Source organism: Salvelinus fontinalis, chromosome 37, assembly GCF_029448725.1.
Source record: "Salvelinus fontinalis isolate EN_2023a chromosome 37, ASM2944872v1, whole genome shotgun sequence".
NCBI lineage: Eukaryota > Metazoa > Chordata > Actinopteri > Salmoniformes > Salmonidae > Salvelinus > Salvelinus fontinalis.
Genome location: NC_074701.1, coordinates 10,005,591 through 10,018,238, shown reverse-complemented (window position 1 = coordinate 10,018,238; position 12,648 = coordinate 10,005,591). Strand labels below are relative to the sequence as shown.

Genomic DNA, 12,648 nt, shown 5'->3' with positions numbered 1-12,648 from the left:
TCAAGTCATTTATTGCATTTTCCGTGGCAATTGACGAGAGCACTGACATCACAGACGTGGCCCAACTGGCCATATTTATTCGAGGAGTTGATGAGACATTGACTGTTACTGAAGAGTTTCTTGAGTTGGTGCCAATGATGGACACCACAACAGCCGAGGACATTTTCGGCTCTGTCGTTGCTGCATTGGACAGAGTTGGAGTGGACTGGTCCCGCGCTGTCAGCCTGGCTACAGACGGCGCGCCATCCATGGTCGGAAAGAAAGCAGGTGTCGCGACAAAGTTCAAAGACAAAGTACAAGCCCTTAATGGAGGAGATCGTTTCTGGACATTTCACTGTATTTTGCACCAGGAGGCATTGTGTTGCAAGTCGCTGAAAATGGACCACGTCATGGAGGTGGTTGTTCGCACTGTAAATTTCATCCGGTCCAGAGGTCTGAACCATCTTCAGTTTGACAAACTTCTCAGCGACAGCAACATTACCCACAGCCTGCCATACCACACTGAAGTGAGATGGTTAAGCCGAGGCGCTGTGCTGAGGCATTTCTTTGATCTACGAGAGGAAATCGGACAGTTCATGGAGAAAAAAGGAAAACCGGTGTTGGAATTACAATCTCAGGAATGGCTACGGGACCTTGTATTCTTGGTTGATATTACTGAACACTTGAACAATCTGAACAAAATGTTGCAAGGCCGCAAAAAAGTTGTCACACAGTTTTCTGACAACATACATGCATTTAAGTTGAAGCTGACTTTGTGGGAGATGCAACTGGCAAATGGCAACCCTGCTCATTTCCCCTGTCTGAGAGATGTGTGTGTGACCAGACCTGATGCGGACATGAAACGATACAAAGACAAAATTGCAGGACTACTGCGGGAGTTTGAGAAACGTTTTCAGGTATTTGGTGAACTTGAGACAGAATTTTCAGTTTTTCGCTCACCTTTCACAGTTAAAGCTTCTGATCTGCCGGTCGAAATTCAGCTAGAGATAATTGATTTGCAGTGTGATGCAGATTTGAAGGGCAAATTTGCCTCTGTAGGTCTGGACAGATTTTATCAGTATCTACTACCAGGGTACCCCAAATTAACAGCCCTGGCTGCTAAAATTTTGTGCATGTTTGGGACAACCTACCTTTGTGAACAAATTTTCTCAGTGATGAATATCAATAAAACAAAAATGCGTTCAAGGCTCACAAACAAGCACTTAAATGACATTCTGAAAGTGACAGCTAGTCAGGACATGACACCTGGTGTTGATGCACTTGTACAGGCCAAAAGATGCCAAGTTTCAGGAACAAATACAAGTCCAGACTAGACTAACACCTTTAAAATGCTGCCTTAGATACTGTTTGCATTGAAAGAATACAGCTCTGTGAAGATGAATCCTTACTGTGGTGATTTAAAAAATGTGCACTTTAATGTTAGTCAGCAGCTTCAAAACAAAAGTTGTGTGATGGAATTCTACTGTTCATACAACTCCATAAATTTTCAGTATGTATTGTATGTGTATGTATGTTTCATGTATGAAGTTTACAGATTTACAGGACAGGCGAACACTTTCTTCATTACACATTTAAAATCACTCTCCTTAGTTTGTAAGGTGTACGCAGGGATTACATTTAGATTTTATATGCGTATGTGTAAGTGGTTTAAAAATTCCTTTCTTTAAAAGTCTCATTTAATCTTAAAGTGCATTACTATATTTTTCAGTACCAATTAAAGTTTTGTGCCTTTGTACAATCAGTGGGATCAGTTGCAATGCATATTTGTGAATGATAAAAGTAAATTGAACATTTGTCTAAGGAAATATGAGGTGTTTCATGAAATGTTTTGTAAAAGGATAGTTCATTAAATTTCAATATTTTCCGAATGTTCTTGTGCTTCTTTACACCAAAACAAAGGAAAGACATGATATTTTGGTTATTTATAGCAGAGTATGGTATAATTTTAATGGTCCGGCCCACTTGACATCTCCCTAGGCCGTATGTGGCCCACGATGCGAAATGAGTTTGACACCCCTGACTTAGTGTATACAGTAATTGGTAGGTGCAAGTCAGACAATCTTTATCCCTAAATGCAACACACTTTGAAAGGCGTTGACCAAGGTTGGTTACCGACTTGACAAGACACCCGCTAGAACGCGCCTATTGACTTGAAAGTTGACAAACCCATTCTATTCATTCTATTTCTATTTTACCTTCGCGTGAGACCAAGCCGCGCAAGTGTTACCATGGTGATCTGTGAGAGTTCAGGAAGGGATTGTGAATCCAACAGCTAAATTGCACAGGTTTGAAACCATAATCTATTTTTGGCTAATTGTACTACAGTTCTAGGCTGGTTCGTCTAACTATTATTTGGACGAAATATGAGTTCACGTAGTATTAAAAGCCCAGGGAAAACTGGAGCCAAGGCACCGTCGAAGGGAGCAGTCCAATCATCAGAGGCAGGTATGCAAACCATGCATAGCATTGGAATTCAACTTCAAGTAGAGGTGTCTAACGACGTTAGCCATTGGGGATCTGATTCCCGAATATGAACGTGTTTTAGGCCTAAGTAAAATGTTGTTGTCTGAAATGAAGATGCAAAACAATTGGAGGTTGAAGCTGTTTAAAAAGCTTTATATCATTTAACGTTAGCTAGTTACCAATATCTCCAGCCCATTTTAAACAGAAAGTAACATCAAATGACTTTGCTGTAAAAACATTTAAGTATGTACCTAAACTTGTGATGGTACATATTTTAGTTTTGGTTACCATCACATTAAATGTGTCAGCCGTCTGTACACAGAGATGTGTTTCTCTTTCTCTTAATGTGCAGTCTAATTTCCCCTCTTTGTTTGTGCTCTGGAAGGTGCCTCCCCACAGCGCAGACAGAGCACGGGTGTGACCCAGGGTGGCCAGTCCAAAGGCAAATCTGCTGTTGCCAAGGCAAGACGAAACACCTCTGCCAGTGCCAAGACAGTGCAACCACCAAAGAAAAGTACTGCTCTGCATTGCTCATTCTTATCATGCCAAATGAGTCAATTCGTCAATTTACCCTTAGCTTACTTCAATTGCAACAATGTAAAGAAGTGCTGATTTGATTGCCCTCATACACCTAGGCCTGAGTCCTCAGTTGAGATCTGTGTGCCTAATGCTTGTGTAGTAGAAGGGAAACTCGCCTGTAGTATGTTGGCTGAAGTACATTGGTGACAGGATACTTCCCTGAGATCTAAAAAGCTGCCGTCGCTCAGGGCATGATAGACTATATTGTGTTGCTCGAGTTGGCTAAGACGTTTGCCTTGTGTGTTGTTGTGCAGAAGGTTGCTGGCTTGTGTCCAACTAGAGGCAGAACAGAATAGACTCTGTGTATTACACGTGATTTATGAGAATGCCAGTTAAGCATGCTCATCTCAAGTTAGGACTCGACCAGAAGAGAATAATGATTGCCTCCCGAGTGGCGCAGTGGTCTAAGGCACTGCATTGCAGTGCTAGCTGTGCCACTAGAGTCCAGGCTCTGTTGCAGCCGGGCCGTGACCGGGAGACCCATGGGACAGCGCACACTTGGCACAGCATAGTCCTGGTTAGGGGAGGGTTTGGCCCGGCAGGGATTTTCTTGTCCCATCGCGCACTAGTGACTCCTGTGGCTGGCTGGGCGCTGACACGGTCGCTAGGTGTACAGTGTTTCCGTCGACACATTGGTGCGGATGGCTTCCGGGTTCAGTGGGCATTGTGTCAAGAAGCAGTGCGGCTTGGTTGGGTTGTGTTTCGGAGGAGGCACGCCTCTCCCGAGTCCGTACGGGAGTTGCAGCGATGAGACAAGACTGTAACTACCAATTGGATACCATGAAATAGGGGTGAAAAAAAAGGAGAGAATAATAATTATTCCCTAGGATCGGCTGTGTTCTTCTTACCGGGGACAGTGTGCAATCACACATTCATAATCCACCCTAGAGTTCAGAAGAATGAACACATTGCTTACATTACACAACTGTCTGTTACTCTTCATTACACCCAAGGGAGTCTGATGTGGTCAAAGGAAATGATGCAAGCTTGAAAACAATCCCTCATTGTTTCCTGCAGGCACCACCAAAGGCACACATGGGAGCAGTAGGAACTATAGAGAAGGGATCATCAACCACATTCAGCCGCAAGCCAATTTCTTTCATGAGCGGATGATCGGGGGCCAAAACATAATAATAAAAAAAAAATTTAGACTGCAAATTTACCGCAAGAAGCCTAAACAGATATAATATTTGACTTAAACCTTGATTACATTTGGAAACATTGACCTGTGTAGGGTGCAGTCTTTCGGATGGGACGTTAAAATGGGTGTCCTGACTTTCTGTGGTCATTCAAAATCCCAATGGGTTTATTGTAGGAGTAGGGGTGTACACCCCGGTGTCATGGCAACATTTCCAACCTGGCCACATTCCATCATGGCCATCTAATCATCCCCCTCATTCCTAATTGGCGTATATCACTCCTCACCTCTACACCTGATAGTTGATGTGTGGTGAGAGTTCTGGCACAAAAATGGTCGCCATGCATCACTGAGTTGGGTGCTACACATTGATGGGGGATGAGGTGAGTTTCCGCCTACTATGTAAAGTGCTTTGAGTACCTCAGTTGGTAGAAAAGTGCTATATAAATAAATTATTATTAATTATTATGATTTGTATACGATCACATATTTTTTATTTATTTATATATATTTAATAATTTTTGAAACCTTCATTTATCAAGGCAAGCCAGTTAAGAACAAATTCTTATTTACAATGACAGCCTACACCGGCCAAACCTGGACGACGCTGGGCTAATTGTGCACCGCCGTATGGGACTCCCAATCATGGCCGGTTGTGATACAGCCTGGATTCAAACCAGGGTAGTGATGCCTCTAGCACTGAGATGCAGTGCCTTAGACCGCTGCACCACTTGGAAGCCCAACACGTCTCTCTGTTATGCGTGGGAACTTTGGGAACAGATTTCCAAAATTAAAATCCATTGGAGCTGATTTCCTGGTGTTTTTACATTCTTTAATGTCCAACAATGAAAATGCCCCCCCCCACCCCCACAAAAAAAGTATAAAATAGCCTATTTAAAAATAAAATACAATTCTTTGCTCATAAAACTTGGGGGGGGGGCAAATAAAACCACTGGCATGTCAAATTCACCGCGGGCCGCCAGTTGGGTCACCTGGCCAATACCATTCCCACGGTGAAGCATGGTGGTTGCAGCATCATGCTGTGGGGATGTTTTTCAGCGGCAGGGACTGGGAGACTAGTCAGGATTGAGGGAATGATGATCGGCGCAAAGTACAGAGAGATCCTTAATGAAAACCTGCTCCAGATCGCTCAGCACCTCAGACTGGGGTGAAGGTTCACCTTCCAATAGGACAACGACCCTAAGCACACAGCCAAGACAACACAGGAGTTGCTTCGGGACAAGTCTCTGAATGTCCTTGAGTGGTCCAGCCAGAGCCCGGACTTGAACCCGATCGAACATCTCTGGAGAGACCTGAAAATAGCTGTGCAGCGACGCTCCCCATCCAACCTGACAGAGCTTGAGAGGCTGTGCAAAGAAGAATGGAAGAAACTCCCCAAATACAGCTGTGCCAAGCTTGTTGTGTCATAGCCAAGAAAACTCTAAGCTGTAATCGCTGCCAAAGGTGCTTCAACAAAGTACTGAGTAAAGGGTCTGAATACTTATGCAAATGTAATAATTCAGATTTTGCATAAATAAAAAATAAAAAATCTTAGTCATTATGGGGTATTGTGTGTAGATTGTTGAGGGATGTTGATCCATTTTAGAATAAGGGTGTAATGTTACAAAATGTGGAAAAAGTGAAGGGCTCTGAATGCTCTCCGAATGCGCTGTGTACATTAAACATATCAATCAATCAATCAATCAATCAATCAATTTTATTTTATATAGCCCTTCGTACATCAGATAATATCTCGAAGTGCTGTACAGAAACCCAGCCTAAAACCCCAAACAGCTAGAATGCAGGTGTAGAAGCACGGTGGCTACATATAGGCCTATATGCGAAGTTCTATTAATAAAAACTAGAAATAGCTGTCGTCAACATACTGAGCAGCACAAAGAAACTGAATCCTCCAGGTTAAGCAAATATTTAGGCTGTATAGATAGGATTAGGCCGGAAAGTCGACTGTACAATCTTACGTATACTGCCCGGGTGTTGTTGTGTGAGTCTGTGGCTTTGCTTTGTTACTCTTGTCAGGTTGTTATTGTCAAAGAGAATATGTTCTCTAACTTATCTGGTTGAACAAAGGAAATGAACAAATACATCTTGACGGACAAAGACAATACAATGAATCTGTACTGAGGCTAAACTATACCGAAACGATTCACTTTGATTCCCGAAACGAAATAAAATAAAAACCATCATGAATTATGTTCAGTTTTAGTTAATTTCTCTGGGGAAAAATCGAATGAGGTTTTCAGTTGGGTTTTCAAGCTTTTGGGTTTATAAGCCACTGTATCTGGCGGGTAAATGCAGCCAGGAGAAGGCGATGTTTCAAATAGGCCTAGCTATCACTAGCTAATAGGGCAAAAATTGTCTAGCTATCTAACTTGGTTCTTCTTACATGTACTACTACAGTTCAAAAGCATTGGATTGCTTCCTTCCAACATATTTTTTTTGCACCAATCGCAGCGCAATTCCTTTTAAATCCAAGTCATATTGAGATTGACTTTATAATTGAAACCTAACCTTACCCATCATCTTATGTATTACTGCCCCGAGTTGCAATAAGTGAAATTTAAAAAAACACACACAAATGGTAACAAGCCTACCACGCATGCTTTCTGCCGCTAACCCTAAAACCGAAATGAAATAATATAAAAAGGAAATAAAAATATCTTTAGACAACTAAAACTATATAAAAAAAGGTGCAAATCAAATCGAAACTTAACTGAAATAACAGGGACTTGTTTGTCCTCACTGTATGCATGTTTATTGTTGTTGTAGATGTAGAGCCGACTCAAGAGGAGCTAGCTGCAGTGACCATCCAGCGGGCCACTAGAGGCCTGTTGGCCAGGCGAGAGCGGGTCCGGAGACAGAAGGAAAAACAGGACTATGAAGACCTTATGGATCGCTTGGAGAAAGAGGTTAGCTAATTAGATGTGAAAATGACAGTGTTAGGTTTGGATTTAGAAAGTATATCAACGTATTGACATTTGAAATCATGAGTAATAGAACTCTTGGCATTGCATGTTGACTCAGATCTCCTCCTTTGTGTGTTGTTCTTTCAAATAGCACCCGTGAGTGTGCTTGAGTGTGTTGTAGTCCACAATCAATGTAATGTCATTGTTTCTGAAAAGGAGAAGTGTGTGTACCCTGAAAAGTGTGTTTCGATTGGCCTGCAGGCTTTTGTGGCGCTAGTACGAAGAGAACAGGAAGAGGCGGAGTGGAAAAGGAAGAAGGAGGAGGACGAGAGAAAGGGGAAGAAGGAAGAGCAGCTGCTGCGAACCCGACTTCTGGAAGCAGCGTTCGATGGAGAGGCAGAGGAAGTGTTAGCAATTTTGAAGGAGGTGAGACTGATATGTGATATCTGTGAGATCTGTGTGGACAAGTAATGAAGACATGACAAAGATTAATAGATGCACTGGTCCTTATCTAGGTCTCTGATAGGGACACAAAGCGTGGCCTTGGGTTGGATGAAGCAGGCAAACGCCAGCGGCTGCTAAACCAACTTTGCATGATAAACATCACGGATGCCAATGGCAACACAGCAGTGTCAGAAGCAGCAGGTGGGGGTCAGCCGGAAGTCATCACCTTATTGGTGGAGAGGGGTGCGGACATAAACACACGGGTGAGAGAATGCAGCGCGAACAGAAATATTAGCTCTTGGTGAGAGTGAGTGTCTTCCCTCCCCCACCCATTCCCACTGACACACACAAACATACAGTCGTGGCCAAAAGTTTTGAGAATGAGACAAATATTAATTTTCACAAAGTCTGCTGCCTCAGTTTGTATGATGGAAATTTGCATGTACTCCAGCATGTTATGAAGAGTGATCAGATGAATGGCAATTAATTGCAAAGTCCCTCTTTGCCATGCAAATGAACTGAATCCCCAAAAAACATTTCCACTGCATTTCAGCCCTGCCACAAAAGAACAAGCTGACATCATGTCAGTGATTCTCTCGTTAACACAGGTGTGAGTGTTGACGAGGACAAGGCTGGAGATCACGCTGTCATGCTGATTGAGTTTGAACAACAGACTGGAAGCTTCAAAAGGAGGGTGGTGCTTGGAATCATTGTTCTTCCTCTGTCAACCAGCTGAGGACTGGGGTAAAGTCATTTTCTCTGATGAATCCCCTTTCCGATTGTTTGGGGAATCCGGAAAAAAGCTTGTCCGGAGAAGACAAGGTGAGCGCTACCATCAGTCCTGTGTCATGCCAACAGTAAAGCATCCTGAGACCATTCATGTGTCGGGTTGCTTCTCAGCCAAGGGAGTGGGCTCACTCACAATTTTGCCTAAGAACACAGCCATGAATAAAGAATGGTACCAACACATCCTCCGAGAGCAACTTCTCCCAACCATCCAGGAACAGTTTGGTGACGAACAATGCCTTTTCCAGCATGATGGAGCACCTTGCCATAAGGCAAAAGTGATAACTAAGTGGCATTATATTTTGGGTCCATGGCCAGGAAACTCCCCAGACCTTAATCCCATTGAGAACTTGTGGTCAATCCTCAAGAGGCGGGTGGACAAACAAAACCCCACAAATTCGGACAAACTCCAAGCATTGATTATGCAAGAATAGGCTGCCATCAGTCAGGATGTGGCCCAGAAGTTAATTGACAGCATGCCAGGGCGGATTGCAGAGGTCTTGAAAAAGAAGGGTCAACACTGCAAATATTGACTCTCTGCATCAACTTCATGTAATTGTCAATAAAAGCCTTTGACACTTATGAAATGCTTGTAATTATACTTCAGTATTCCATAGTAACATCTGACAAAAATTTCTAAAGACACTGAAGCAACAAACTTTGTGGAAATTAATATTTGTGTCATTCTCAAAACTTTTGGCCACGACTGTTCACATCTATTGATAGGCAGTTAGTCTAGTGGTTAGAGTGTTGGGCCAGTAACCCGAAAAATTGCTAGATTGAATTCCTGAGCTGACAAGGTAAAAATCTGTCGTTCTGCCCCTGAACAAGGCAGTTAACCCGCTGTTTCCACGCCGTCACTGTAAATAAGAACTTGTTCATAACTGACTTGCCTGTTTAAATAAAAAAAAACAAGCTTAAACCCTTTCTTTGGGAAGCGTTGGTCTTCCACAAACTTTCTCCAGCAGGCAAACAACTAAATATATATTTCTGAGTATTGGAGTGAAATGTCCATGCCTAAGGCCTAAGAAATTGCAGAAGTATGTCAGTAAGTGTTTTTTTTAATAGGGTGCATTTGGACGGACTCCAATCTACAGAGCTGCGTTTGGAGGCCATGTTGGGGCAGTCCAGACCCTTCTACAGCTTGGGGCAGACCCGAGGACCCATGCAGATGATGGTAGCACTCCAGAGCAGGTATGTGTGACTGTGTGTGCGCATAGACAATAATCAGGGTTCTTTATATCTGTGTGTGTGTGTGTGTGTGTGTGTGTGTGTGTGTGTGTGTGTGTGTGTGTGTGTGTGTGTGTGTGTGTGTGTGTGTGTGTGTGTGTGTGTGTGTGTTGGGATGGGATGTGATGTATAGACAATATGGACAGTATATGGATAGAATATGTGTCTGTGTGAGAGAGACAGAGACAGAGGGTGGCTCTGTAAATTGTGTTTTACAAGCCATGTTTGGGCTTATGTGTTTGTGGGCATGTTCCAGGTGGCTTCTGAAGAGGCTGTGGTTGCCACTTTACAGAACTGGGATCTGAGTGCCACTGACTCCATGCTGACGAAGATGAAGGCAGAGGAACAGAGGAGGGCGGAGGAAGAGAAAAAGCAGAACGAGGCGGAGACTGACCGGTAAGAGTCACGCCCAAGTGTTCAACCCCTCCCACTCAAAACAGAAACCTTTCATAGAGTATGACACTCTCAAAACCTAAACCTATGCTCCCAAACATAGTCAAATTAGGTCATGTCTCATGCATACAGCATAGAGAACAGTGTAGGATACACAATTTAGCCAGAACAGTAAGAGAAACTGAATAGCTTGGCCAGAGATCAGATGTTGTGTGCACACATTATGATGCAATGTGTTAACTATTTGTAATATGTTGATCTCTATCTACTTCCCCTCTCCTTCAACACAAAAGCACGTCGGTCCTGTTAAGTCACGTCATCTAGCCAGTCGTGCAGAGACACTTTTGCAGAGTTGAGGACAGATAGAGAGGATAGCTGACATGATTTCCCCACACATTGTTCACTGATAGGGGGAAACAGTGCAAGCGTGCAAACCAAAAATGGCCTGTGTTTTCCCTCAGCCTGAAAGGGGAGGTGGAGCAGCTCCAGAAAGAGCATGAGCGATGCCAAAGAGAGGTAAGACACATCTGGAGTCAATAGTTCCAAGATGAACAGGAAAAATGTCCCTTTCATCACTCTGACGTCACTCGCCCTGTGTGTGTATATAGCTGCAGAAGGCCTTCGTTGAGCTGAATAAGAGGATCACAGAACATGATACATGTGTGAGGAAGGGTATGGAGGAGCAGGTTAAAGTCACCTTGCAGGTAGTCACTGTATTTTTGTAGCACACTGCTAAAGTTGTATTGTCTCAATACTGAAGTAATGATGTATGTATTGTCTCAGTACTGATGTATGTATTGTCTCAGTACTGATGTATGTATTGTCTCAGTACTGGTGTGTGTGTGTGTGCGTGTGTGTGTGTGTGTGTGTGTGTGTGTGTGTGTGTGTGTGTGTGTGTGTGTGTGTGTGTGTGTGTGTGTGTGTGTGTGCGTGTGCGTAAAGGTGGTTCATGAAGCTGAAGATGTGTTGGCGAAAGCTCAAATAGCAGCTCATGAGGCTGCAGGGCAACTATCCCTTGCCAAGCTGACACTGAGAGAGCAGTCTGGTGGAGGTATGTATTGACACACACACACACACACACACACACACACACACACACACACACACACACACACACACACACACACACACACACACACACACACACACACACACACACACACACACACACACACACAAAAACAAACACACCTTTCCCTGGAGCAACACAAAATGTAATATTCTCACAGTGTGTATTTATGTGAACTAAGATGCTGTCCTGGACCGTGGTGGGGTTCGTTGCCCGGTTCGTGACCTTGAGGAAGTTCTTATTAAAGATGTAGGCGGCAAGATCAAGCAGGATGGCAGGTAAAAAACTATAATAATTACTTACTCACTTTAGTATGACTTTTTGCCCTCAGGTTAGCTGCTCAAACAAAACGCAAACAGGTTGTTCATCTCTTTGTATTTAACTAATCGCTCTGTTTACACTTTAACATTAGATTCAGTTAATTACGTTTATCCATTCTAGCTGTGTATCTGATGTTAGGTGGCCCCTGCTCGTGGATACCTATGGTCAGGCTGCCACATTTCTACGCTACAGAGACACTAACTACCTGGACGCCTTGCACCCTGGAGACATGCAGCCTGACAAACTGAGGCTCGCTCTACTGGGGGCCATCAGGTGTGAGAGAGAGATATTACAGGGGTGCCCGGCAATGAGCAGCCTAATCCTAAATTTGAGTTATGCACATCAATGACAGTAGCAGGTGTAAGAAGGGTTTTTTAAGAGTTTGCTGTAAAACCTTAATGTATATCAAATTTAGGGTTGGGCTGCTGATTTGAATTGCCAACAGTAAATATGTCACAAAAAATATTGTTTTTGTATTAATAAAGGAGTGGATAGACAGAATAAGGACACAGATAAATGTATGTATGAATAGAAAGGCTGTTGTGATGTTTTGTGATCCTGTCTGCAGGTACGGAAAGCCCTTGGTTATTAACATGATGGAGGTGGACTTGTTTGAGAGTGTACAGAACCAGCTAGACCAGGTGAACCCAGGGCTGAGTGAGCAGCTGATGAACAAGGAGCTCCTGCAAGAAGAGAGGTACAGTACCAAGCGCTCACTGCCAACACATAGATCATCTCAATATGAACCTTTCTCAGTTGTAGTTAGATTTTTTTTTTTACATTTAAGTGGTGATGTAAGACATAAAGAAATGCAGGGCTGCGCCCTCTCATTGCGAGATTGGTATCAAGTTATGTCGTCTCCCGGTAGGTACCTAAGCCTGGTGCGCTCCACAGATGGTCCTCAGTATGCCAGAACTGAGTTCATGCTGGACCGCATTGAGAAGTTCAGCCTGGTCTTGGTGACCAAACAGCGCCACCCTCCTGATGCACTGCTCACAGCATTCTATCCCATCCATGTCATGCTGCCAGAAGCCAAAATATGACATGTTGCTGTTTGCTCTAAAGTGTCAATACTGTTGTTGTTGTTTTTTTTACCACAAAACATGTTTTACTAATATAAAATATATGACACCAAAAAATAACGATTTTATTTTTGGTATGATGGTTATTATGTAAGTGATTAGATGTTAATCTCCAGAAGACTGACAGCACTGTGGCAATTTTCATGGTAGCTAAATATAAAATACTTTTTTTGATAATGCACACTAGTAGCAATCTAAACCCATAACAAAAAGTAGCAT

The 12,648-nt window shown here is 43.2% G+C and overlaps 1 protein-coding gene across 2 annotated transcripts; it reads left to right on the top strand.

Annotated features, from left to right (window-relative positions):
- The first annotated feature begins 2,220 nt into the window (after positions 1–2,220).
- LOC129836090 (IQ motif and ankyrin repeat domain-containing protein 1-like) lies at positions 2,221–12,630 on the top strand. Of its 2 annotated transcripts, none has more exons than XM_055901872.1 (14): positions 2,221–2,445; positions 2,849–2,977; positions 6,968–7,107; positions 7,366–7,530; positions 7,620–7,811; positions 9,403–9,528; positions 9,857–9,960; positions 10,419–10,473; positions 10,566–10,661; positions 10,900–11,008; positions 11,208–11,304; positions 11,486–11,620; positions 11,916–12,044; positions 12,216–12,630. In XM_055901872.1, exons 1-14 carry the CDS (start codon positions 2,364–2,366, stop codon positions 12,388–12,390), a joined length of 1,734 nt encoding a protein of 577 aa, XP_055757847.1. In that variant the 5' UTR covers positions 2,221–2,363; the 3' UTR covers positions 12,391–12,630. The 2 variants fall into 2 exon arrangements, with proteins under 2 accessions (XP_055757847.1, XP_055757846.1); XM_055901871.1 differs by having other exon boundaries at positions 2,222–2,445; positions 9,821–9,960.
- Positions 12,631–12,648: the final 18 nt, after the last annotated feature.

Bases quoted from the DNA above. Each gene is read 5' to 3' on its own strand.
- LOC129836090 (XM_055901871.1), top strand. From the start codon at position 2,364: ATGAGTTCACGTAGTATTAAAAGCCCAGGGAAAACTGGAGCCAAGGCA. The intron at 2,446-2,848 runs GTATGCAAACCA...GTGCTCTGGAAG, and splicing joins AGTCCAATCATCAGAGGCAG to GTGCCTCCCCACAGCGCAGA. The intron at 10,474-10,565 runs GTAAGACACATC...GTGTGTATATAG, and splicing joins ATGAGCGATGCCAAAGAGAG to CTGCAGAAGGCCTTCGTTGA.